Source organism: Lepidochelys olivacea, assembly GCF_965140295.1.
Source record: "Lepidochelys olivacea isolate rLepOli2 genome assembly, chromosome: 3".
Lineage (NCBI taxonomy): Eukaryota > Metazoa > Chordata > Testudines > Cheloniidae > Lepidochelys > Lepidochelys olivacea.
In genome coordinates this window covers 179034114-179056986 of record NC_140413.1, presented here as the reverse complement: position 1 = coordinate 179056986, position 22873 = coordinate 179034114, and the positions used below count along the sequence as shown (strand labels likewise).

The 22873-nt window shown below is 44.1% G+C and overlaps 1 protein-coding gene across 1 annotated transcript; it reads right to left on the bottom strand.

Annotated features, from left to right (window-relative positions):
- Positions 1-3223: 3223 nt before the first annotated feature.
- EPCAM (epithelial cell adhesion molecule) lies at positions 3224-10855 on the bottom strand. Its single transcript, XM_084623543.1, has 9 exons — positions 10473-10855; positions 9662-9766; positions 8948-9191; positions 8526-8591; positions 6788-6851; positions 5972-6073; positions 5644-5838; positions 4772-4813; positions 3224-3784 (listed from the first exon to the last, which is right to left on the bottom strand). Exons 1-9 carry the CDS (start codon positions 10546-10548, stop codon positions 3743-3745), a joined length of 936 nt encoding a protein of 311 aa, XP_084479669.1. The 5' UTR covers positions 10549-10855; the 3' UTR covers positions 3224-3742.
- Between the last annotated feature and the right edge of the window lie 12018 nt (positions 10856-22873).

Here is a 22873-nt window from a genome sequence, read left to right as displayed (position 1 = left end):
ACACCTTACTGAGTAGGAACAGGGGTTGAGGAACTTATGTCATAGGAATCTGCATTTTTTAATGCAGTTGTACAATTATATGCACATGAAGACCTCCTTCCCCACAAATCAAAGCTACACACGCATTTACTGTGTTAGTATTTAACAACTGGGTAGTCTTTGGCTTTGATATAATTTATCCATTTAAAATAGAAATGGATGCCATGTTTATATCATGTCCACAACAAGCATCCTAGAAGACAAGAGCTTAAACAGTTTGCACCCAGCTAGAAAGGTGAATGGCCAATACAATAAGAATGTTTAGGTGCACATAAGACATGGCACTTGAATTTCTATGGGAAGATTTGTGGCACCTTAGAGATTAACAAATTTCAGCATAAGCACTCACTTCCTTGGGTGCATTCAGTGGAAGATACAGTGAGGTTTATATACACAGAACATGAAACATGGGTGTTACTATATACACTGTAACAAGAGCTATTACCAGCAGGAGAGGTGGGGAGGGGGCCGGAGAAGAGAACCTTTTGTAGTGAGATCAAGGTGGGCCATTTCCAGCAGTTGACAAGAACATTTGAGGAACAGTGGGGGGGGGGGGGAAGAATAAACACGGGGAAATAGTTTTACTTTGTGTAATGACCCATCCACTCCCAGTCTTTATTCAAGCCTAAGTTACCTGTGTATCCAGTTTGCAAATTAATTCCAATTCAGCAGTCTCTCATTGGAGGCTGTTTTTGAAGTTTTTTTTGTTGAAGAAGAATTGCCACTTTTAGGTCTGGGATCGAGTGACCAAAGAGACTGAAATGTTCTCTGACTGGTTTTTGAATGTTATAATTCTTGACGTCTCATTTGTGTCCATTTATTTTTTCGTAGAGACTGTCCAGTTTGGCCAATGTACATGGCAGATGGGCATTGCTGGCACACGATGGCATATATCACATTGGTAGATGCACAGGTGACCGAGCCTCCGATAGTGTAGCTGATGTGATTAGGCCCTATGATGGTGTCCCCTGAATAGATATGTGGACACAATTGGCAACAGGTTTTGTTGCAAGGATAGGTTCCTGGGTTAGTGGTTCTGTGGTGTGGTGTGTAGTTGCTGGTGAGTGGTTCTGTGGTGTGTAGTTGCTGGTGAGTATTTGCTTCAGGTTGGGGGGCTGTCTGTAAGCAAGGACGGGCCTGTCTCCCAAGATCTGTGAGAGTGATGGGTCGTCCTTCAGGATAGTTGTAGATCCTGGATGATGCGTTGGAGAGGTTTTAGTTGGGGGCTGAAGGTGATGGCTAGTGGCGTTCTGTTATTTTCTTTTTTGGGCCTGTCCTGTAGTAAGTGACTTCTCGGTACTCTTCTGGCTCTGTCAATCTGTTTCTTCACTTCAGCAGGTGGGTATTGTAGTTGTAAAAATGCTTGATAGGAGATCCTGTAGGTGTTTGTCTCTGTCTGAGGGGTTGGAGCAAATGCGGTTGTATCGTAGAGCTTGGCTGTAGACAATGGACCGTGTAGTGTGGTCTGGATAAAAGCTGGAGACATGTAGGTAAGTATAGCGGTCAGTAGGTTTCTGGTATAGGGTGGTGTTTATGTAGTGTCTCTTGTGTGGACTGGTCCAGGCTGAGGCTGATGGTGGGATGGAAATTGTTGAAATCATGGTGGAATTCCTCAAGGGCTTCTTTTCCATGGGGCCAGATGAAAAAGATATCAATATAGTGCAAGTAGAGTAGGGGCGTTAGAACAACGCTTCCTCAGCTCTTGTCCCCTAAGTCAGCCATAAAAATGTTGGCATACCATGGGGCCATGCGGGTACCCATAGCAGTGCCGCTGATTTGAAAGTATACATGGTCCCCAAATGTGAAATAGCTATGGGTGAGGACAAAGTCAAAGTTCAGCCACTAGGTTTGCTGTGACATTATCGGGGATACTGTTCCTGACTGCTTGTAGTCCATCTTTGTGTGGAATGTTGGTGTAGTGGGCTTCTACATTCATAGTGGCCAGGATGGTGTTTTCAGGCAGATCACCAATGGATTGTAGTTTCCTCAGGAAGTCAGTGGTGTCTTGAAGACAGCTAGGAGTGCTGGTAGCGTAGGGCCTGAGGAGGGAGTCTACATAGCCAGACAATCTTGCTGCCAGGGTGCCAATGCCTGAGATGATGGGCATCCAGGATTTCCAGGTTTATGGATCTTAGGTAGCAGATAGAATACCCCTGGTCGGGGTTCCAGGGGTGTGTCTGTGCGGATTTGTTCTTGTGCTTTTTCAGGGAGTTTCTTGAGCAAATGCTGTAGTTTCTTTTGGTGACCCTCAGTGGGATCAGAGGGTAATGGCTTGAAGAAAGTGGTGTTGGAGAGCGCCCTAGCAGCCTCTTGTTCATATTCCAACCTATTCATGACAGCACCTCCTTTGTCAGCCTTTTTGATTATGATGTCAGTTGCTTCTGAGGTTGTGGATGGCGTTGTGCTCTGCATGGCTGAGGTTATGGGGCAAGTGATGCTGCTTTTCCACAATTTCAGCCCGTGCACATCAGCAGAAGCACTATGTAGAAGTCCAGTCTGTTTCGACCTTCAGGAGGAGTCCACCCAGAATCCTCCTTTTTGTAGTCTTGGTAGGAAGGTCTCTGTGGGTTAGTATGTTGTTCAGAAATATTCCTTGAGTCGGAGACATCAAAAATAGGATTCTAGGTCACCACAGAACTGTATTATGTTTGTGGGGGTGGAGGGGCAGAAAGAGAGGCCCTGAGATAGGACAGATTCTTCTGCTGGGCTAAGCGTATAGTTGGATAGAACAACAATATTGCTCGGTGGGTTAAGGGAACCACTGTTGTGGCATGTAGTAGTTTAGATAATTTAGTGTCCCTTTTCTTTTGTAGAGAAGCAAAGCGTGTGTTGTAAATGGCTTGTCTAGTTTTTGTAAAGTCCAGCCACAAGGAAGTTTGTGTGGCATTTTCCACTGAATGCATCTGATGAAGTGAGCTGTAGCTCATGAAAGCTTATGCTCTAAGAAATTTCTTAGTCTCTAAGGTGCCACAAGTACTCCTTTTCTTTTTGCTAATATAGACTAACAGCTGCTACTCTGAAACCTATGGGAAGGTTAGAGCACATGTACGTCTGGGTTGCTTACTTTCTTCTGTAGATATTTTTACAGTTGGAGCACAGAGGATAGTACTGAAGTACTGCACGATTAGTTTAATTAGACTAGCAGAATAATATAAATTCAATATAATAAAGAGGGAGCTGAAAATTTGTTTTAGAGTTTTATTAAATTCAAGTCATAAAAAAGTTACAGCAAACGTATCAAAGACAGTGTACATACAGACATCCTTAAAAACAAAGCCATATTCAACTATACATGAGCCAGATAGCAGGTATTCAGAGTTCTGTAGCTATATCCTGACAAGGCCAGCCTCAAAAAAAAGTGTATTTAGATTAATTTTCCATTGGTAGTAGGAAGTTTGTAATAAATGTGTATACTCTGATGTGCAGGTTACTGCAACACTTCTGCCGTTCAGATCATTACAATCTCTTGAAGAGTTAGCCAGCTCCCAAATTAAACTTGTATCCCTCCCACCCCCTCAAGATTGGTGACAATGGTACTAGTACTTATCCTATCTATGCTCATTAGAATTTGAGAGATCACTAAGTCACGTAATTTTTTCCCTGTAGACCACAAACATTTACAAATTGAAATCCACACTTCTAGTCTTGTTTCAGTTCTGTTTGCCTCCTTAATAGTTCACAATTTGTCTTCTACTGACTTCAGTTATGGGTTTAGTTCTCTTTGCATTTCATTCATTTCCTTTGCCTGGTGGGGAAGGAGAAAAATATTAATGGTACAGATGATGGAAGACAATTATATTTACCTAAAGGCCACTGTGGGGAGGGAGGTGGTGGCAGTCACTCCCCTGTCCCTCTATTAGCTCTACCACTGCCCCAAACACCCTATCATAGCCAGCCATTGTCATCCCATGCTTACATAATTCATGGCCATAGCTTGGCATGCACTGTGTAGGGCCTCACTTCACTCAGCCAAACAGAAAATAAAATTCTCCTCCTGCTACCACTTACTCATGGGCTTAAGTTAACTATTGTTAGTAGATGCTGCAAACAATTATGAATGGGCTTAACTCAGTTACCAGGAACTGAATGCCTGCATAAATGTTTGGGCTTAGTGCACCCAATATGCATTAACCTTGCTCAAAAAGAGGTCTGCCACAATGCTATGACAAGTTTTAGAGTTACTCCTCCCTTTTCCAAAAGAGTTTTAGACATCAGTACATAGACCATAGAGTCAAATCTGCTACTACCACCACCACAGCTGCTACATCACAGAATGCTAGGCTTGCCAGTACTACCTCAAGGAACCCAAAAAATTTGAATTTTTCTTTCTGCTTGGCAGAGAGCAGAAGTTTTAAAGCTAGATGCTTTGTGCCTTCCTCATTTGAGGCCTCAGTCTTAAGGCACAGAAGTACCAGACAAAAAAAGTTCTTGGCATCAGACTGCCCCTAGTGCCAAGTACATTGCTTGTATATAGTCATAATCCTGTAGATATTAGGAAAGGATGTAGCTAAACAGAAATTCAGACTTCTAAAAACATGAGCTCTGGCCACACTAAGTCATTGCAACTAGAGTCACTTGTATATGGACACAAAGCTTTGACTTTTTTTTGCAGCCCACACAAAAAATTTTGCCTTAGTTGAAAAAGTCTTTCCCCCTAAACGAATCCTGAGGAAAGTGAAACTCCACACAAGTCTGTTTCTAAATGAAGTGTTTTCGGTCCTTTAGAACTTACCTCACTCTTCTCATACTTTCCTCTCCTTTTCTGCGTGATAACCTGTAAAAGACAGATAGGTTAGACAGTTAAGTCAAGCATCACAATTCAGTGTTCAGCCTCAAGCCTGCTCTGTGCTTTAAATTTTCCCAAACCTTGAATCCTTAAAGAAGGGAAAGAAAAAAAAAGTTTCTGCTATCCACTTTACTACATTGGACTAGCAGATTAAAAATCTTATCTCCATCCATATACAGATTTAAATTCTCCTATCTTCCACTCTCCCAATCCCTCCTACCTCCAAAAGATCACCTACTTGTATGCTGCATCAAAGCTATACAGAAAAAGAACAAAAACAAGCTTTTCATTCAGAGACTGAGCTCTGAATGAGACAAGTGTGAGGTCATTTATTTTATACAGTCAGATTACAGACTGAGTGCAAGTCATTTTACAGAAATCATTTTCTGCTGTAATATACATGATTGCTCCTCTGTAGTCTACACTAATGTTTTCCAGCTGGTGAGCCATAGCACAGTCATGCAGTGTCAGGCCCAAACAGGTGGGCTGTGGAATTTTTTCCAAAAGTACACATGAGAAAAAGTGAGGGAATGCCCCCTTCTGATTAGCCATTGGCCTTGTCTATTCCAGGGCAACCAATCAGAGCTTAATTTCTCTTCCTCCCACCCCTCCTGTGTGAGCAACAGGTCAGCTCCTGTTCCCATCCCCTTCCCTCCTGCTGTCATTCACTGGGGACGGGGTGGTAGGAGAAGGAGGAAGACCCCTTGGCGCGCGAGGTGTGCTGCAGCAGAGAAAAAGAGTTGGGGACCACTGGTCTAGAGTGCTGGCACAAAGTGTACATTGCCAGTATTACTTAACTAGTTTACAGCTAAACTTACCAGTACAACAATTCCAGCAACAATTGCTAGTATCACCACTACAATAACTGCAATAACACCACCAGTCAGACGTTTCATGGAAAACTCTGGTGCCTTTTCATCAACATAGTAAATTAGAGGTTGACCAAATTTTAAAGGTTCTCCACTGATGTTAATATGTAGCATGCCATTCTGAATTAGAGTGTCACCTTTGACCTGTGGGAGGTTGAAGAGGCACTTATTAGCACACTGCTCTTCTGCAATAATCCATCTAAACAATGTTGAATACAACTCAAATATAGTTGTTAGAAGTCACTGTTTTGAAAGCAAACTATTAATGCATTCTTACATCTTTTTCAAAGTAGTAAGCCACATCAGCTATATCCACATCCTGGGGAGACTTCTGGGAAGCATTTTGCTTCAGTTCAATAGTGATATAAGGGTTTTCATACTGCAAAAGTAAAAGCAGTGTTACTGTAATTACTTCCTTGTAAACAACTGGACTGATGAAAAAAATTAACAAGTGATTTATAATATTTTAAAGCAATCCCATAGAATTATGCTCTTTTAAATGTTATTGATGAGCAGTTTTACAGATTGAGAACAAGAAGATGGAAATACCAAAAATAGCACACTAGATGCTGCTTAACCATGCAATGGTTCAAACTGAAGTTAGCTATATGGTGGGGGGAGGAATTTTAGAATTATTTTGCACACAGTGAATTGATGAGAATTTGCACCAGCCTTTACTCTGATTTTTCCAATTCAGACATGACCAAAATCCTGAACTACTCACGAAGGGATTGTCAGGACAGGATTCACAGGAAAGGGAAGGTAGGGGCAGTGTCTCAGAAACATGTTCTTGAGCAAGAGTAGATTCCTCACAAACAAAGCACCTCTCTCCCATTTTGGAGAGAGAACGGAGAAAATCCAACTCTAAAGCTAATCTAGATTTAGGCACTGCCTACTCTTCAGGCTCTACTTTAGTCAATTGAATGATTACACTGAAACAATACTATCATCCTTTCTATTCAACTGGAATATTCCAATTTAACAGTGTTTTAGTCATACTAGCACCAAAATGCTTGCTCTGTATGAGCTCAATCTTAAAATATTAAATTGAGTTTGACACAACTCTAAGTAACAAAAAAGGTACGCCTCTTACCACAACATCACTTATATACTTTGGATCCAGCAAATAACGCCTATTAAATTCATTTTTGATGGTTCTGCAAGAAGATTACAATATTAAAATGTAGCAACTCTAAATTTACATAGAAGCTAGACCACCACCCAAACATATTGGGAGTCTTCATTTTCATGAGTAAGACAACCCCTATAGAAGGAACTACATATAGCAACAGCTCCTGTGGCAATTGGCACTTTCATGGGAGTGTATGATAAAGCATTGTGAAGGCCAAGTCAAAACTTCTAATGAAGTGAGTCAGGTATTGGGATGCTTGCAATATTTGCCTTTAAAAAAACAAAAACACACCACACACACCAGCTCAGTCTCAAGTGATTACATGGCAATTTTAATCTAAAGTTTCTAGCCCTCACAGTTGCAGGGAAGAGCACGATAGTGGGACGTAAGTGTAACTCAAAGACTCAAACCAGAAGGCCAATTATTTTTGGTGTTCTAACTAAAATTTCTTAGGTTTGGCAATATTGTATTTTACTTGGTTTAAATTAGGGCTGTCAAGCAATTAAACAAATCAATCACGGGATTAAAATAATTGTGATTAATTGCAGTTTTAATTGCATGGTTAAATAATAATAGAATACCATTTAAATATTTTTGGATTTTCTTCTGTATTTTAAAATATATTTCAATTACAACAAATCATACAGTGCTCACTTTACACTTATTACAGATATTTGCATTGTAAAAAAGATGAAATAGTAAATCGAAACACTCTTATACAAGTACTTTATCATGAAAGCGCAATTTAAAAATATGTAACAAAAATCTATAACTGTGCTCAAAAATAAAACAATGGAAAACTTGAGGACTTGCAGGCGCTAAATCCTACTTCTTGTTCAGCAAATCACTAAGATTGTAAATAAGCGGGCAGCATTATCTCCCAGAAATGTAAACAATGTCATCTGAAAGTGAGACCAGGCGTTCGCATGGCAATTCTGTAGCGGGCATTGCAAGGTATTTATATGCCCCTTCATTCTATCTAGCACGTAAATACCTTGCAATGCCCACTACAGAACTGCCATGCGAACGCCTGGTCTCATTTTCAGGTGACATTGTAAATAAGAAGCGGGCAGCATTATCTCCTGTAAATGTAAACAAACTTGTTCAGCCAATCGCTAAGACAAACAAGAACTAGGACTGAGTGGACTTGTAAAACTTTAGAGCCTACATTGTTGTTGTTTGGAAGTGCAGTTATGTAACAAAAAACAACCTACATTTGTAAGTTGTACCACAGTACTTGTAAGAGGTGAATTGAAAAATACCGTTTCTTTTGTTTACAGTGCAAATATATGTAATCAAAAATAAAGTGTATTCTATGTTATAATTGAAATCAATACATTTGTAAATGCAGAAAAACATCCAAAATATGAATAAATTTAAAATGGTCTTCTATTATTGTTCAAACAGTGTGATTAACTTGATTAAAAAATTAATCGCCATGTTAATTTGTTTTGAATTAAAATCGTTGGAGTTAACCACAATTAATTGGCAGTCCTAGTAAAAAAGAAAAGGAGTACTTGGGGCACCTTAGAGACTAACCAATTTATAAATTGGTTAGTCTCTAAGGTGCCACAAGTACTCCTTTTCTTTTTGCAAATACGGACTAACACAGCTGTTACTCTGAAACCTAGCAAAAAATAGACATCCTCAACTGCATACTATAGCACAAACAGTAGATGTTTTAATCTGATGCACTTACTCCTTCAAACGAGAAGCATCCACAGCTGTACTTCTCTCACTGTGTTTTGTTTCAATGATGATCCAGCTGAAATATAAAAGCCAAGCAGTTAGAGCAAATACTTAAAGTAGCTACAAAGTCAGGTACACCAATATATTAAAATATTTTGCTTACTCATGTTCTGAGGTTAATGTTAACCTATTTTTAAATTAAGTTGTGGTGAGCAAGAAGGACTAGAAACTTTCCACCATTCCCTGCACACTGATACAGTTGTATTAAATGAAGTATCAAATTATTTTAAAAACTGATTAACTTAATAGGAGGTAAGGACTACTGGATTCATGGTTCACATATACACGCCTATGTTTTCCCTTATGTACAAAATATAGAGGGCAAGTCACATACTATTACATTACGGTGTCATATTCTGTTACAAGACTGACCTTGTTCTGACTAGTTCACTGCACTTCAACTCCGTGTCACTCTTTTCAGTTCTTCTTGCTCCAGCAGTGTTCACACACCAACAGGAAGTTCCATTGCACTGCCTAGCCTTGAAGATGCCACTATTTTCACAGTCAGGATCATAAATACCATCATTGTCTACATATGCATACTTTGGTCTCTCCCGACGACCAGCCTTCTTTAAGCCAGCCATTTCTGCCTTCATCAGCAGACATTTTGAAGTCACTAAGAATAGTTAAAAAAAAAGTTTCATCTTGAAGTTACCAGAACCATTGGTTCAAAACATCAGTGACTGGTTTTGGTTTGCTAAGTAGAATGATGTTCTACTGAAAGGCAGCAATTGGAAAGCTGCTAGAAGAAAACCTTACCAGGGGACATAAGACAAGGATTAAAAAAAACAGGGGGGCGGGGGGCATATACATAGATTTGAATATGGAGAACTTGTTTAGACAGGACAAGCAAATTTTGAGGGGTTTATAACCTTTTCACTCAGTAACAGAGGGTTAGGAAACTTTCCCTAAGGGTGAATTATTCCTTAAGTGCCCATTTTGTGGCTTCTTGTCCTTTCCTCTGAAGCAGCCAGCACCAATCACTGCCAAAGCAGTCCAGTGGTCAGACCTAGTAAGCTCTTATTTGTCACCTGAAAAGATCACAGTAAGAAGCTGTCCAAACCAAGGAGTGTAGGTGATACTTACGTGTGTCACACCTGACTGGGACGTGTGACCCAAAGGACATACACTGGCAGGTACCAGAACTGAGACTGCAGTTGGTTGTGCGTTTGTTTTTGGAACATGTACAGCCTAAAGAGATTAAGAGAGAAAAAGAAAACCACCAAGAAGGCTGTGAGTACTTCACCCCTTACGAACGGGGCCCGCTCCCGCGTTTTAGCGGGCTGCGGGCGCGTGCCGAGACAGAGCGGAGCGGGGCGGCTAGAGCAGGGCCAGCCTGCGCACGGCAGGGCGGGAACGGGAAGGGAGAACGTCTCGGCTCCTCAGGCCATGCTGGCTTCGTGCCAGCCGCCGAGACCGGCGGCGGACCCCACGGACGGTCTCGCCTCCCGGCCGAGGGCTTCTCCGGGCAGCGCCCCCAGCATCCGCCGCCCCCACCCCACCCCACCCCACACTGCCGGGCTCGGCACCGCCCACGCAGCTCCCCGCAGGGCGGGGCAGCCCGGGAGCTAGTTCTCGAGACCCGGCAGGTGCTCCGGGGCGCGGCTCAGGCGCCCAGATGGGAACGGGACGCTCCGGCCCGGCGCCTTCCCCAGCCCCGCGGCGCGCCCGGCTCCGTCCCCCGGGGGCTCGTCCCCCGCGCGGAGCAGGCGGCGCCCGCGTTAGCCCCAGCGGCGTCTCGAGCGCCAGGGCGGAGAGCTCGCCTCGCCCCGCCGCTGCTCAGGGGCGGGAGGTGCCATTCTGGGGCCCGGACGGGTGGGGCGCGGGGCCGGGCGGCAGCTCCGCGGGCCGAGGCCCTCGGGTACCCCGCTGGCGGGCGGAGTGGGGCCGCACTCACCCTGGTCCTGCTGAGCCCAGCACACGGCGGCGGCGGCCACCAGCAGCAGCAGCGCAGCCCCGCGGAGCAGCTCCATGGCTAGCGGGGAGCGAGGGTCGGGGGGAGTCCGGAGCGCTTGGCCCTGTCGGCTGCGGGAGAGCGACCTGTGCGTGCGCCTCGGGGAACCGCGCCCAGTCACTGAGCGGGCCGCCCGACAGGTTCCGCAGGTAGTGGCCGAGTCCCGCCGCGCCTCCCGTCTCCGGTTACACCCGCCTGGGGCCGCCGCTCCGCCCCTTGCGATCGCTAGCGCAGCCCCACCCGGCCAGGACGGGCTAATAAACCCCGCAGCGCCTGGCCGAAACTGAGTGAATCAGGGCGGAGGCGGGGCCCAGCCTCGGCGCCTCACCTGGGGCGCCCCGCGGCTGGCCACCATATATAGCCTCTTCCGGGGCGGGGGGAAGTGAGGAGCCCATGGGGGCGGGGACTCACCTCAGGGGGAGGGGAGCAGGGCAGGGCAGGGCAGGGCAGGAGGGCGCTGGGGAGAAGGGCACTGAGGGGGCAGTAGTAGGGGATCCGTGGGACGGGACCCCCAGGCCCTGAGGGGCTTGGCCTGGAAACAGGTAGCGGGGTATGGCCCTTGGCAAGCTGAGTTCGTGCCAATACAAGTGACCGAGGGCGGGGTGGGCTGGGAAGGGAGGAGGGATCAGCCGGGAAAGGAGAGATCCACAGGGCGAGTAGAGGCAAGGGAAAGCGAGAGGAGAGGAGGGCAAGGTGCATAGAAAGGGGAGGGAAAGGAGGATGGAGGAAATGGGGAACGTCATGAATGAAAACAGGACATGACCTGTACTGGGAGGTTTTGCTCTCCAGGACAAGAAGAAACTGTTACTCATCCCGGAGAGATCCCCCACCTTCTGTTGGTTTTAAGGTGTGGCCACTTAGGTTGTCACTCACTTTTCTATGACCCCTTTGCTAGTGGAATAAACATGCCTCTTACTGCTTCCTGATGCCTATGATCTAATTTTTTTAAGATGATCTCAGACTCCCAGATATCCCAATTGTTGAATTGGACTGTTTGTGTGTTGGCATAGGTATGTCATTGTAGCTATGCCAGTCTAACCCTGTAGCATACACGCAGCATACAGAAGTGGAAGGGGTTTTCTGTCCACATAGTAACACAACCTGCTCAAACAAAGGCATGGTTTGCACCTAAAACATTGCTTAGGACTCTGAAAAATTTGATGCCTTATGCAACATAGCCTCCACTGGAGACACAGTTAAGTTGACAGAAGATTTTGTCCATTGACTAGCTACTTTTTTTCAGAGAGGTCAATTCACTACATCAATGGGAAAAAAAATCTATCTGTCAATGTAGAAAGCATCTATGCCCCAGCTGCAGTATCATAGCTGTGCTGCTATACTGTAGAATCATAGACTTTAAGGTCAGAAGGGACCATTATGATCGTCCAGTCTGACCTTCTGCACAACGCAGACCACAGAATCTCACCCATCCACTCCTGTAACAAACCCCTGACCTATGTCTGAGCTATTTGAAGTCCTCAAATCATGGTTTAAAACCTTCAAGGTGCAGAGAATCCTCCAGCAAGTGACCCGTGCCCCACACTGCAGAGGAACGCGAAACCCCTCCAGGGCCTCTGCCAATCTGCCCTGGAGGAAAATTCCTTCCCAACCCCAAATATAGCGATCAGCTAGACCCTGAGCATGTGGGCAAGACTCACCAGCCAGACACCCAGGAAAGAATTCTCTGTAGTAACTCAGATCCCACCCCAGCTAACATCCCATCAGAGGCCATTGGGCATAGAATCATAGAATATCAGGGTTGGAAGGGACCTCAGGAGGTCATCTAGTCCAACCCCCTGCTTAAAGTAGGACCAATCCCCAACTAAATCATCCCAGCCAGGGCTTTGTCAAGCCTGACCTTAAAAACCTCAAAGGAAGGAGATTCCACCACCTCCCTAGGTAACGCATTCCAGTGCTTCACAACCCTCCTAGTGAAAAGGTTTTTCCTAATATCCAACCTAAACCTCCCCCACTGCAACTTGAGACTGTTTCTCCTTGTTCTGTCATCTGCTACCACTGAGAACAGTCTAGATCCATCCTCTTTGGAACCGTCTTTCTGGTAGCTGAAAGCAGCTATCAAATCCCCCCTCATTCTTCTCTTCTGGAGACTAAACAATTCCAGTTCCCTCAGCCTCTCCTCATAAGTCATGTGTTCCAGTCCCCTAATCATTTTTGTTATCCTCCACTGGATACTTTCCAATTTTTTCACATCCTTCTTGTAGTGTGGGGCCCAAAACTGGACACAGTACTCCAGATGAGGCCTCACCAATGTCGAATAGAGGGGAACGATATTTACGACTAATAGTCAAAGATCAATTAATTGCCATAATTAGGCTATCCCATCATACCATCCCCTCCATAAACTTATCAAGCTTAGTTTTGAAGCCAGTTATGTCTTTTGCTCCCCTTGGAAGGCTGTTCCAGAACTTCACTCCTCTGATGGTTAGAAACCTTCATCTAATTTCAAATCTAAACTTCCTGATGGCCAGTTTAGATCCATTTGTTCTTGTGTCCACATTGGTACTGAGCTTAAATAATTCCTCTCCCTCCCTGGTATTTATCCCTCTGATATATTTATAAAGAGCAGTCATATCTCCCCTCAGCCTTCTTTTGGTTAGGCTAAACAAGCCAAGCTCTTTGAGTCTCCTTTCATAAGACAGGTTTTCCATTCCCCAGATCATCCTAGTAGCCCTTCTCTGTACCTCTTCCAGTTTGAATTCATCCTTCTTAAACATGGGAGACCAGAACTGCACACAATATTCCAGATGAGGTCTCACCAGTGCCTTGTATAACAGTACTAACACCTCCTTATCTCTACCGGAAATACCTCGCTTAATGCATCCCAAGACCGCATTAGCTTTTTTCACGGCTATATCACATTGGTGGCTCATAGTCATCCTGTGATCAACAAATACTCCGAGGTCCTTCTCCTCCTCCGTTACATCCAAGTGATGCGTCCCCAGCTTATAACAAAAATTCTTGTTATTAATCCCTGTTATTAATGCATGACCTTGCATTTTTCACTATTAAATTTCATCCTATTACTCCAGTTTACAAGGTCATCCAGATCTTCCTGTATGATATCCCAGTCCTCTGCATTGGCAATACCTCCCAGCTTTGTGTCATCCACAAAGTTTATTAGCACATTCCCACTTTTTTGCCGAGGTCAGTAATAAAAAGATTAAATAAGATTGGTCCCAAAACTGATCCCGGAGGAACTCCACTAGTAACCTCCTTCCAGCCTGATAGTTCACCTTTCAGTGTGACCCATTGTAGTCTCCCCTTTAACCAGTTCCTTATCCACCTTTCAATTTTCATATTGATCCCAATCTTTTCCAATTTAGCTAATAATTCCCCATGTGGAACCGTATCAAATGCCTTACTGAAATCGAGGTAAATTAGATCCACTGCGTTTCCTGTGTCTAAAAAATCTGTTACCTTCTCAAAGAAGGAGGTCAGGTTGGGTTGGCATGATCTACCTTTTGTAAAACCATGTTGTATTTTGTCCCCGTTACCATTGACCTCAATGTCCTTAACTACTTTCTCCTTCAAAATTTGTTCCAAGACCTTGCGTACTACAGATGTCAAACTATCAGGCCTGTAGTTACCCAGATCACTTTTTTTTCCTTTCTTAAAAATAGGACACACCCAAAGTTAGCTGTGTCAACAGAAGCATTCTCCCATGTGACATAGCTGTGTGCGGGAGTTAGTTTCAAATAGCTGTGCTGGTCAGGGTTTGGTTTTTTTACAGCCCAGACTGATGTAACTATCATGATCTAATTTTTAAGTGTAAACCAAGCCCAAGTTTAGCTATAGCAGAATAACTTTTTCTAAAACTATTGATTTAGGAAGGGTTTTTTAACTTTATTTAGGAAGTTTTAGTAGGTTGAAAAATCCTTGCTATATAAATATCAGAAACAAAAATAACCATTACAACAGCGAGCTTTTGTTTAGAGAAATATACAGTAATATAATAATCAGCTTTTTCTATTTAACAGTCTGTTACCATATTACAGAGTGAGAATCTTAACACTACACATGACATGTTTCTGGTGATTTTATTAAATTGAGAGACATCTCTGATTTGCACGTACTTAATGTAAGCATGTAAGTAATTCTTTTGACTTCAGTTTTTCTTAAAATTAAGCATTTGTGTAAAACCTTGCAGGATTGGGACCCAGGTTTTGTTTAAACCATTGTTATTTTTAGGTATGAGGAAATATGAATAAAACCGCTCCCAATCTTATGAGGCTGAAGTTGGTTCTTTGTTCCTTATTCAGAGGCTGACTTTAAAATAAATGAGTAAAACTTTATATTGCAATAGAACTGTTTTTAAGAGTACACTTTTCTGAGATACAAGCAAAGCCTCTGGTCCACACAGTGTAAATGTCTCTTACTTTGAGTAAGTAACTGAGATTTGAGGATGTGTCAGAGAGAAATTGTCACCCCAAGTGCTTCATCTCTGCCACCATTCAACATTTCTGAAGAACCTGAGACATACAACTCCCAAACCTGAGGTTTAATTTCTGCACCAAATTGTGCCACATCTTGTCCTCCCCTCTCTCCTCACCCTTTCCATTTTGCCACCACTCCTTGAAAAAGGGACTGGTTTTCACTTGTTGTAAAATGAGAAAATATCTCTTGGGGCACCTCAAGCGACACATCCCTGTGACTGTTAGTTGATTCTGAAGAGCCCAGGACATGCCACTCTCTGCCAGAAACCTCAGTTTTGGGGCAAATTCCTACCTCATCTTTCACGCTCTCCACTTTATTTTTCCAGTGCTCCTTGGAGGATAAGAAATTGAATATAACTTGTGTTAAATGATGAAATACTTCTGGGGCAATCACAAGTAACATGTCTTTGTGACTATTTGATAATTCTGAAGAGTCTAACATGAGGGGAAGGACTAGCTTAGTGGCTTGAGCATTGGCCTGCTAAACCCAGGGTTGTGAGTTCCAATCCTTGAGGGGGCCATTTAGAGATCTGGGGCAAAAATTGGGGATTCATCCTGCTTTGAGCAGGGGGTTGGACTAGATGACCTCCTGAGGTCCCTTCCAACCCTGATATTCTATGATTCCATGCTGTCACCTTACCAGAACCTTAGTTTCTGTACAAATACTTGCAACGTATCACACCCAAGTTCCATTTTGCTTTTACTTTTTGAGCAAACAATAAATAATGAAAAATAATATTCAGTTAGCTTTCTGCAAATCCAGTGCATTCTTTTCAAATTATTTTATGAACACAATATCCATAGAAATCCTGGTATGTTCTCAGACAATTCAAGAACAAACAAAAAAAAATGGTTAAAGATATAAAATATACTATTTGTTATGCATACATCAACTTGCTGTTGTCTTGAGTTCTGCTGTGGGATGTATGCAGCAGCAATGTATTTGTGCACTTTGATTCTGAGAAATTTGGAGAACCCTTCTTCTGTTGCTGGAGTATCTCCACTTCCTTTCCTTTTAAATTCAAAAATGCTATCTTAGAAAATCTGAATGTTACCAAGCTTGTGGAAACATACAAAATGGAAGTTAGTACCAAAAGGTATTTCAAAGGTAATGGGTATGACCCTTAATCTTAACAGAAAAGCTAGTTTTTATTTTTAAATATCATTGGTTTCCCAGAATATAAAAGCAATACTATTGGAAATATAAGACAGAGGTTAGGTAGAACACATTTTTAAAATATTTTCTAAACTTTTATTTTAGCTTTCTAAATAAACTTCACTCCAGAAGAAAGGCAAAATAAATAAAAAGACCTTTCTGAATAATTAAAAATGCAGCAGTAGGAAAACTTTCTTTTAGGAAAGTTGAAAGCCAGGACAGAATCCACCTTGGTCTTTTCCCTCCTTTAAGTTAGAAGTTGTAACAAACAATATGTTTCCTAATAGTTTTCTAACTTTCTCTTAAGACTATTTATATTAGTTATTCAGTATGGCCATTCTTATGTTCTAAATATAAATATGCTGCCTTTGACAGCATAATTCAGGGCTGAAAGTGCAGATACTCAATTTTAGTATTGGAATGCCATTGAGTGATCTGAGAGCAAAGTGGCTGCAAGGTAGGTCTCTTCATGTAATCTGTCTTTGTGTATCCTCTGTTTTTGTATTTGACACTAGCTCAAATAGCCTAAGCCTTTAAAAGTGTCATCCACTGAGGCCTTCCAAGTCATGTGAGAAACTGGTTCAGCTGGATCTGAGTTGAAACACAGTTTCTTAGCTTGCTATTGACCCAGTGTGAATGGGACTTCTATATCATTTATGACAGGTTTCAGAGTAGCAGCCGTGTTAGTCTGTATTCGCAAAAAGAAAAGGAGTACTTGTGGCACCTTAGAGACTAACCAATTTATTTGCGCATAAGCTTTTGTGAGCTACAAAACTAAATTTGTTAGTTTCTAAGGTTCCACAAGTACTCCTTTTCTTTATATCATTTATCTTCTCCATTTCTCTTACTATTTTGTGTGACTCATTAATGTCCCTTTGTGACTTCTTTTTCAAAGAATGCAGACCTAAGGTCATCAGCCAAGCCCTGCAATCTGAAAATTAGTGGGTGTGGATGGTTTATAGGCCCTGACCCTAGATTCCCATACTGCCAGTGTCACAAATGGTGACATTGTTGAGTAGGAAATCCCAATGACAATTGTAAAGCTCAGTTTTTCCAAGTATATTTAATTGTTTATTCAAGAGGAAATTATTTCTTACCCTGTCATTTATCAGGTTGCTAGGCTGAGCAAAATGGGCCTTGATAATGAAGAGTATTGATTACTTGCCTTTTCTTATAATTTCATTTCACAGTAATGTGAACAGAACGGAATAAAATATTACTCTGTCTTACTCTCCTGGGCCCCAATCCTGCAATGAACTCTCCACAAGCAGTCCCCTTTGCCTAACACTAAGGGTATGTCTACACTACGAAATTAGGTAGATTTTACAGAAGTCGACAGTCAATTGTGTATGTCCCCACTAAGTGCATTAAGTCGGCGGAGTGTTTCCTCAGTACTGTGGCTAGCATCGACTTACAGAGCAGTGCACTGTGGGTAGCTATCCCACAGTCTCCACTGGCCATTGGAATTCTGGATTAAGCTCCCAATGCCTGATGGGGCAAAAACATTGTCAAGGGTGGTTTGGGGTACATGTCGTCAGTCGCCCCTCCGTGAAAGCAACGGCAGACAGTCCTTTTGCGCCTTTTTTCCTGGGTTACCTGTGCAGACGCCACACCACGACAAGAATGGAGCCTGCTCAGCTCACCGCTGCTGTTCTGAGCATTGTAAATACCTTGCGCATTATCCTGCAGTATGGTCAGAAGCGGGCTAAGAGACACCAGCACGAGGATGATTGTGATGAGGACATGGACAGAGATGTTCCTGAAAGAATGGGCTGTGGCAATTGGAACATCAAGGTGGCAGTGGGACTGGTTGATACAGTGGAACGCCTATTCTGGGCCCAGCAAACAAGCACAGACTGGTGGGACTGCATAGTGTTGCGGGTATGGGATGATTCACAGTGGCTGCGAAACTTTCGCATGCATAAGGCCACTTTCCTTGAACTTTGAGTTGCTTTCCCCCACCCTGAAGCGCAGGAATACCAAAATGAGAGCTGCCCTGACAGTTGAGAAGCGAGGGGCGATAGCTCTGTGGAAGCTTGCAATGCCTGACTGCTACCGGTCAGTCAGGAATCAATTTGGAGTGGGCAAGTCTACTGTGGGGACTGCTGTGATCCAAGTAGCCAATGCAATCACTGACGTTCTGCTATCAAGGGTAGTGACTCTGGGAAATGTGCAGGTTATACTGGATGGTTTTGCTGCAATGGGGTTCCCTAACTGTGGTGGGGTGATAGACGGAACACATATCCCTATCTTGGCACCAGACCACCTTGCCAACCAGTACGTAAATCTCAAGGGGTACTTCTCAATGGGGCTGCAAGCACTGGTGGATCAAAAGGGATGTTTCACTAACATCAACACGGGATGGCCAGAAAAGGTGCATGACACTCGCATCTTTAGGAACTCCGGGTTGTTCGAGCAGTTGCAAGAAGGGACTTACTTCCCAGACTAGAAAATTACCATTGGGGATGTTGAAACGCTAATAGTTATCCTTGGGGACCCAGCCTACCCCTTGCTCCCATGGCTAATGAAGCTGTACACAGGCAGCCTGGACAGTAGTAAGGAACAGTTCAACTATAGGCTGAGCAAGTGCAGAATGGTGATAGAATGTACCGTTGGACGTTTAAAAGCTCGCTGGCGCTGTTTTCTGACTAGGTTAGACCTCAGCGCAACCAACATTCCCATTGTTATTGCTGCTTGCTGTGTGTTCCATAATATCTGTGAGAGTAAGGGGGAGATGTTTATGGTGGGGTGGGAGGTTGAGGCAAATCGCCTGGCAGCTGACTTTGAGCAGCCAGACACCAGGGCGATTAGAAGAGCTCAGTTAGTGCGCTGCGCATTAGAGAGGCTTTGAAAACCAGTTTCATGACTGGCCAGTGACAGTTGTGTGTGTTTCTCCTTGCTGCAAACCCACCCCCTTCGTTGATTTTAATTCCCTGTAAGCCAGCCACCCTCCCCGCTTCGATCACAACTGGCAAAGGAAATAAAGTAACTATTGTTTTGCAACCATGCAGTCTCTTTATTAATTAAAAAAAAAGTAAGATAACTGACAAGTTAGCCCCGGTGGGGTGGGGTGTGGGAGGAGGGAAGGCCAAGCCCACATTGCTTATTGTAGCCACACTACAAATCAAAACTGTTTGAATGACAGCCTTCTGTTGCTTGGGCCATCCTCTGGAGTGGAGTGGCTCAGTGCATGGAGCATCCCCCACTGCGTTCTTGGGCGTCTGGGTAAGGAGGATATTGAACTTGGGGAGGAGGGCAGGTGGTTATACAATGGATGCAGCAGGGGTCTGTGCTCTTGTTGGCTTTCCTGCAGCTCCAACAAATGCTTCATCATGTTCATTTGCTCCCCCATTACCCTCAGCATCGTCTCCTGCCTCTGGTCTTCGTGCTCAATTAATGCTTTCCTGGCTTCTGCCACTGAATGCCTACATGCATTAAGCTGTGCCCTATCAGTGCGGGAGAACTGCATGACCTCAGAAAACATGTCATTGTGAGTGTGTTTTTTCTGCCTTCTAATATGCAATAACCTCAGGAACAGAGATGATAGGGGAAGCATAGAAACATTTGCACATGGGGGAAAATAAAAAGGGAGAGTAAAATTTAAGATGATACATTTCTGAAAACAAAAAGGAGACTCTTTCACAGTGAATCAAGCAATTCACAGCAGATAGCACATGTGCTTTAGGTACAAGGTTGAATTTTGCCTTTTATATTGAGCGCCTGCAGGTATTGTGACACATTACAAACAGCTGGGCAAGAGAATTCGGTTTCCAGGCAGCCATGGTAAACCTTTTGGTACGTGGGGTTGGCTTCTTACACCTTCATAACATGTGAGAATGGTTTCAAACTGCTGTGCTATCCTTTCCCATAGCAAGCAATTCTGGTTAGGTTTCACATTTAAAAGGAGGGGCTGCAGTTTTCAGGTGGATGTGTAGCACACACCTCCTCCCACCCCACCACGTGGCTTTTCTCTGGGATGATCCCTTCACCCTTCCCCCTGCTGCGTGACTATTCTCCAGGATGATCCCTTTTAGTCAAACGCAAACAGCCCAGCATGAACGGGGTCCTTTTACTGTTCCCTTACAAAAATTCCCCTATTTCAGCCAGGTGACCATGAATGATATCACTCTCCTGAGGCTAACACAGAAAGATAAAGACCGAATGTTGCTTAAATGCGACCAAAACCCAGGACCATTCACTGCCATGCTTTGTGCTGCAATGATTCCAGACTACTTGCTACTGGCTTGGCGTGGTAAAGTGTCCTACCGTGAAGGATGAAATAAGGCAGCCCTCTAGAGAAACCTTCTGCAAAGGCTTTCAGAGTGCCTCCAAGAGAGCTTCATGGAGATGTCCCCAGGGATTCCCGCTCCATCCCCAGACACGTTAACAGACTTTTCCAGTAGCTGTACTGGCCGCGAACGCATCCCAAGTCTTCAGAGCAAATCAAACATTAAACACTATTGCTTTTAAACCATGTACTGTAGTTACAAATGTGCACTCACCAGAGCTGCCTTCTCCGCCTTCAGGGTTGGGGATCCTGCCTTGGGAGGGTATTGGCTCCAGGGTGATGAAAAGGTCCTGGCTGCCGGGGAGAACGGATTTACCGCTTGCCTGTTGCGCATTCTCCTCCTCCTCCTCTTCCCCATCCACAAAATCCTCCTCCCTGTTGCGTGAGACTCCGCCCTCGCAGGTGTCCACGGACAGTGGTGGGGTAGTGGTAGCGTCCCCCCCTTGAATGCCATGCAGCTGATCATAGAAGCGGCATGTATGGGGCTCTGACCTGGAGCGACCGTTTGCCTCCTTTGACTTTTGGTAGGCTTGCCTGAGCTCCTTGACTTTCATGTGGCATGCTGTGTGTCCCTGTTGTAGCCTCTCTCCACCATGCCCGGTGCGATTTTGGCATATATATATTACTATATTTTCTTTTTGATCGGAGTTCGGCCTGCACAGATTCTTCTCCCCATACAGCAATCAGATCCAGTGTCTCCCTTTCTGTCCATGCTGGAGCTTGTTTGTGATTCTGGGGGGACTGCGTGGTCACCTGTGCTGCTGAGCTCGCCACACTGACCAAACAGGAAATGAAATTCAAAATTTCCCGGGGCTTTTCCTGTGTACCTGGCTAGTGCATTGGAGTTGAAAGTGCTGTCCAGAGGGGTCACATTGGAGCACTCTGGGATAGCTCCCAGAGGCCAATACCATCAAATTGTGTCTGCACTACCCCAAATTTGACCCAGCAAGGTTGATTTTAGCGTTACTCCCCTCACAGGGGAGGAGTACATTAATTGATTTTAAGAGCCCTTTAGGTCGACGGAACGGGGTTGATTGTGTAGATGCATTCATTTTAAAGGTTTCAGAGTAGCAGCTGTGTTAGTCTGTATCCGCAAAAAGAAAAGGAATACTTGTGGCACCTTAGAGACTAACCAATTTATTTGAGCATAAGCTTTCGTGAGGTACAGCTTACTTCATCGGATGCATTCAGTGGAAAATACAGTGGGGAGATTTATATACACAGAGAACATGAAACAATGGGTGTTACCATACACACTGTAACGAGAGTGATCAGGTAAGGTGAGCTATTACCAGCAGGAGAGCGGGGCGGGGGAGGGAATAAGCATGGGGAAATAGTTTTACTTTGTGTAATGACCCATCCACTCCCAGTCTTTATTCAAGCCTAAGTTAATTGTATCCAGTTTGCAAATTAATTCCAATTCAACAGTCTCTCATTGGAGTCTGTTTTTGAAGTTTTTTTGTTGAAGAATTGCCACTTTTAGGTCTGTAATCGAGTGACCAGAGAGATTGAAGTGTTCTCCAACTGGTTTTTGAATGTTATAATTCTTGACATCTGATTTGTGTCCATTTATTCTTTTAGAGTAATCCCACTAATAGTAATGAGACTACTAATGGTAGAAACTGCTATGGTTAGTTGATTTTGTGCTTACAGAACTGGACCTTTATACCATGCCAAATAATTTACTCTTGCTCATTCATGAATTTTATTTGTGTCTTTTTATCTATTTAGTAGTTTGTTTACACACAGAATTTGCACCAGTAAAAGTTCACTCCACATAGTGTCACCAAAATATCTCTTTTGGCAGAGTGTGTCCACCTTGGGATGCTTGTGTTGGTGCATTGTGTTCACACAAAAAGAAAAGGAGTACTTGTGGCACCTTAGAGACTAACCAATTTATTTGAGCATGAGCTTTCGTGAGCTACAGCTTACTTCATCGGATGCACAGCATCAGCAAAAGCATTGTGCACTGTGAATAGGCATTATCCTCTACGTTGCTTTCAGGTGCACTACCTTGTGGGAAATGGTCACTGCGTATTGTGGAGCAGCGGGTGTGTATTGTGTAGGGTTGCCAGGTGTCCATTTTTTGACTGGAACACCTAGTTGAAAAGCACAGCTGACCAGGCCACTAAAAGTCCGGTTGGCCACAGTGGCTGGCTCCGCGTGGCTCCTAGGCGCAGAGGTGGTAGGGCAGCTCTCACGCGCTGCCCCCACCCTGAGTGCCAGCTCCACAGCTCTCATTGGCTGGGCGGGGGCGGCTCACAGAGCCACCTGGCTGCGTCTCTGTCTAGGAGCCAGAGGGACATGCTGACAGCTTCCCGGGAGCTGCCTGAGGTAAGTGCCATCCAGAACCTGCACTCCTCACCCTCTCCCACACCCTAACCCCCTGCCCCAGTCCTGAGCCCCCTCTTGGACCCAAACTCCCGCCCAGCATAAATCTGTTAAA

Bases quoted from the DNA above. Each gene is read 5' to 3' on its own strand.
- EPCAM (XM_084623543.1), bottom strand. From the start codon at position 10,548: ATGGAGCTGCTCCGCGGGGCTGCGCTGCTGCTGCTGGTGGCCGCCGCC. The intron at 9,192-9,661 runs GTAAGTATCACC...AACTATTCTTAG, and splicing joins CCCAGTCAGGTGTGACACAC to TGACTTCAAAATGTCTGCTG. The intron at 3,785-4,771 runs GTAAGTTCTAAA...CTTCCCCACCAG, and splicing joins GAAAGTATGAGAAGAGTGAG to GCAAAGGAAATGAATGAAAT.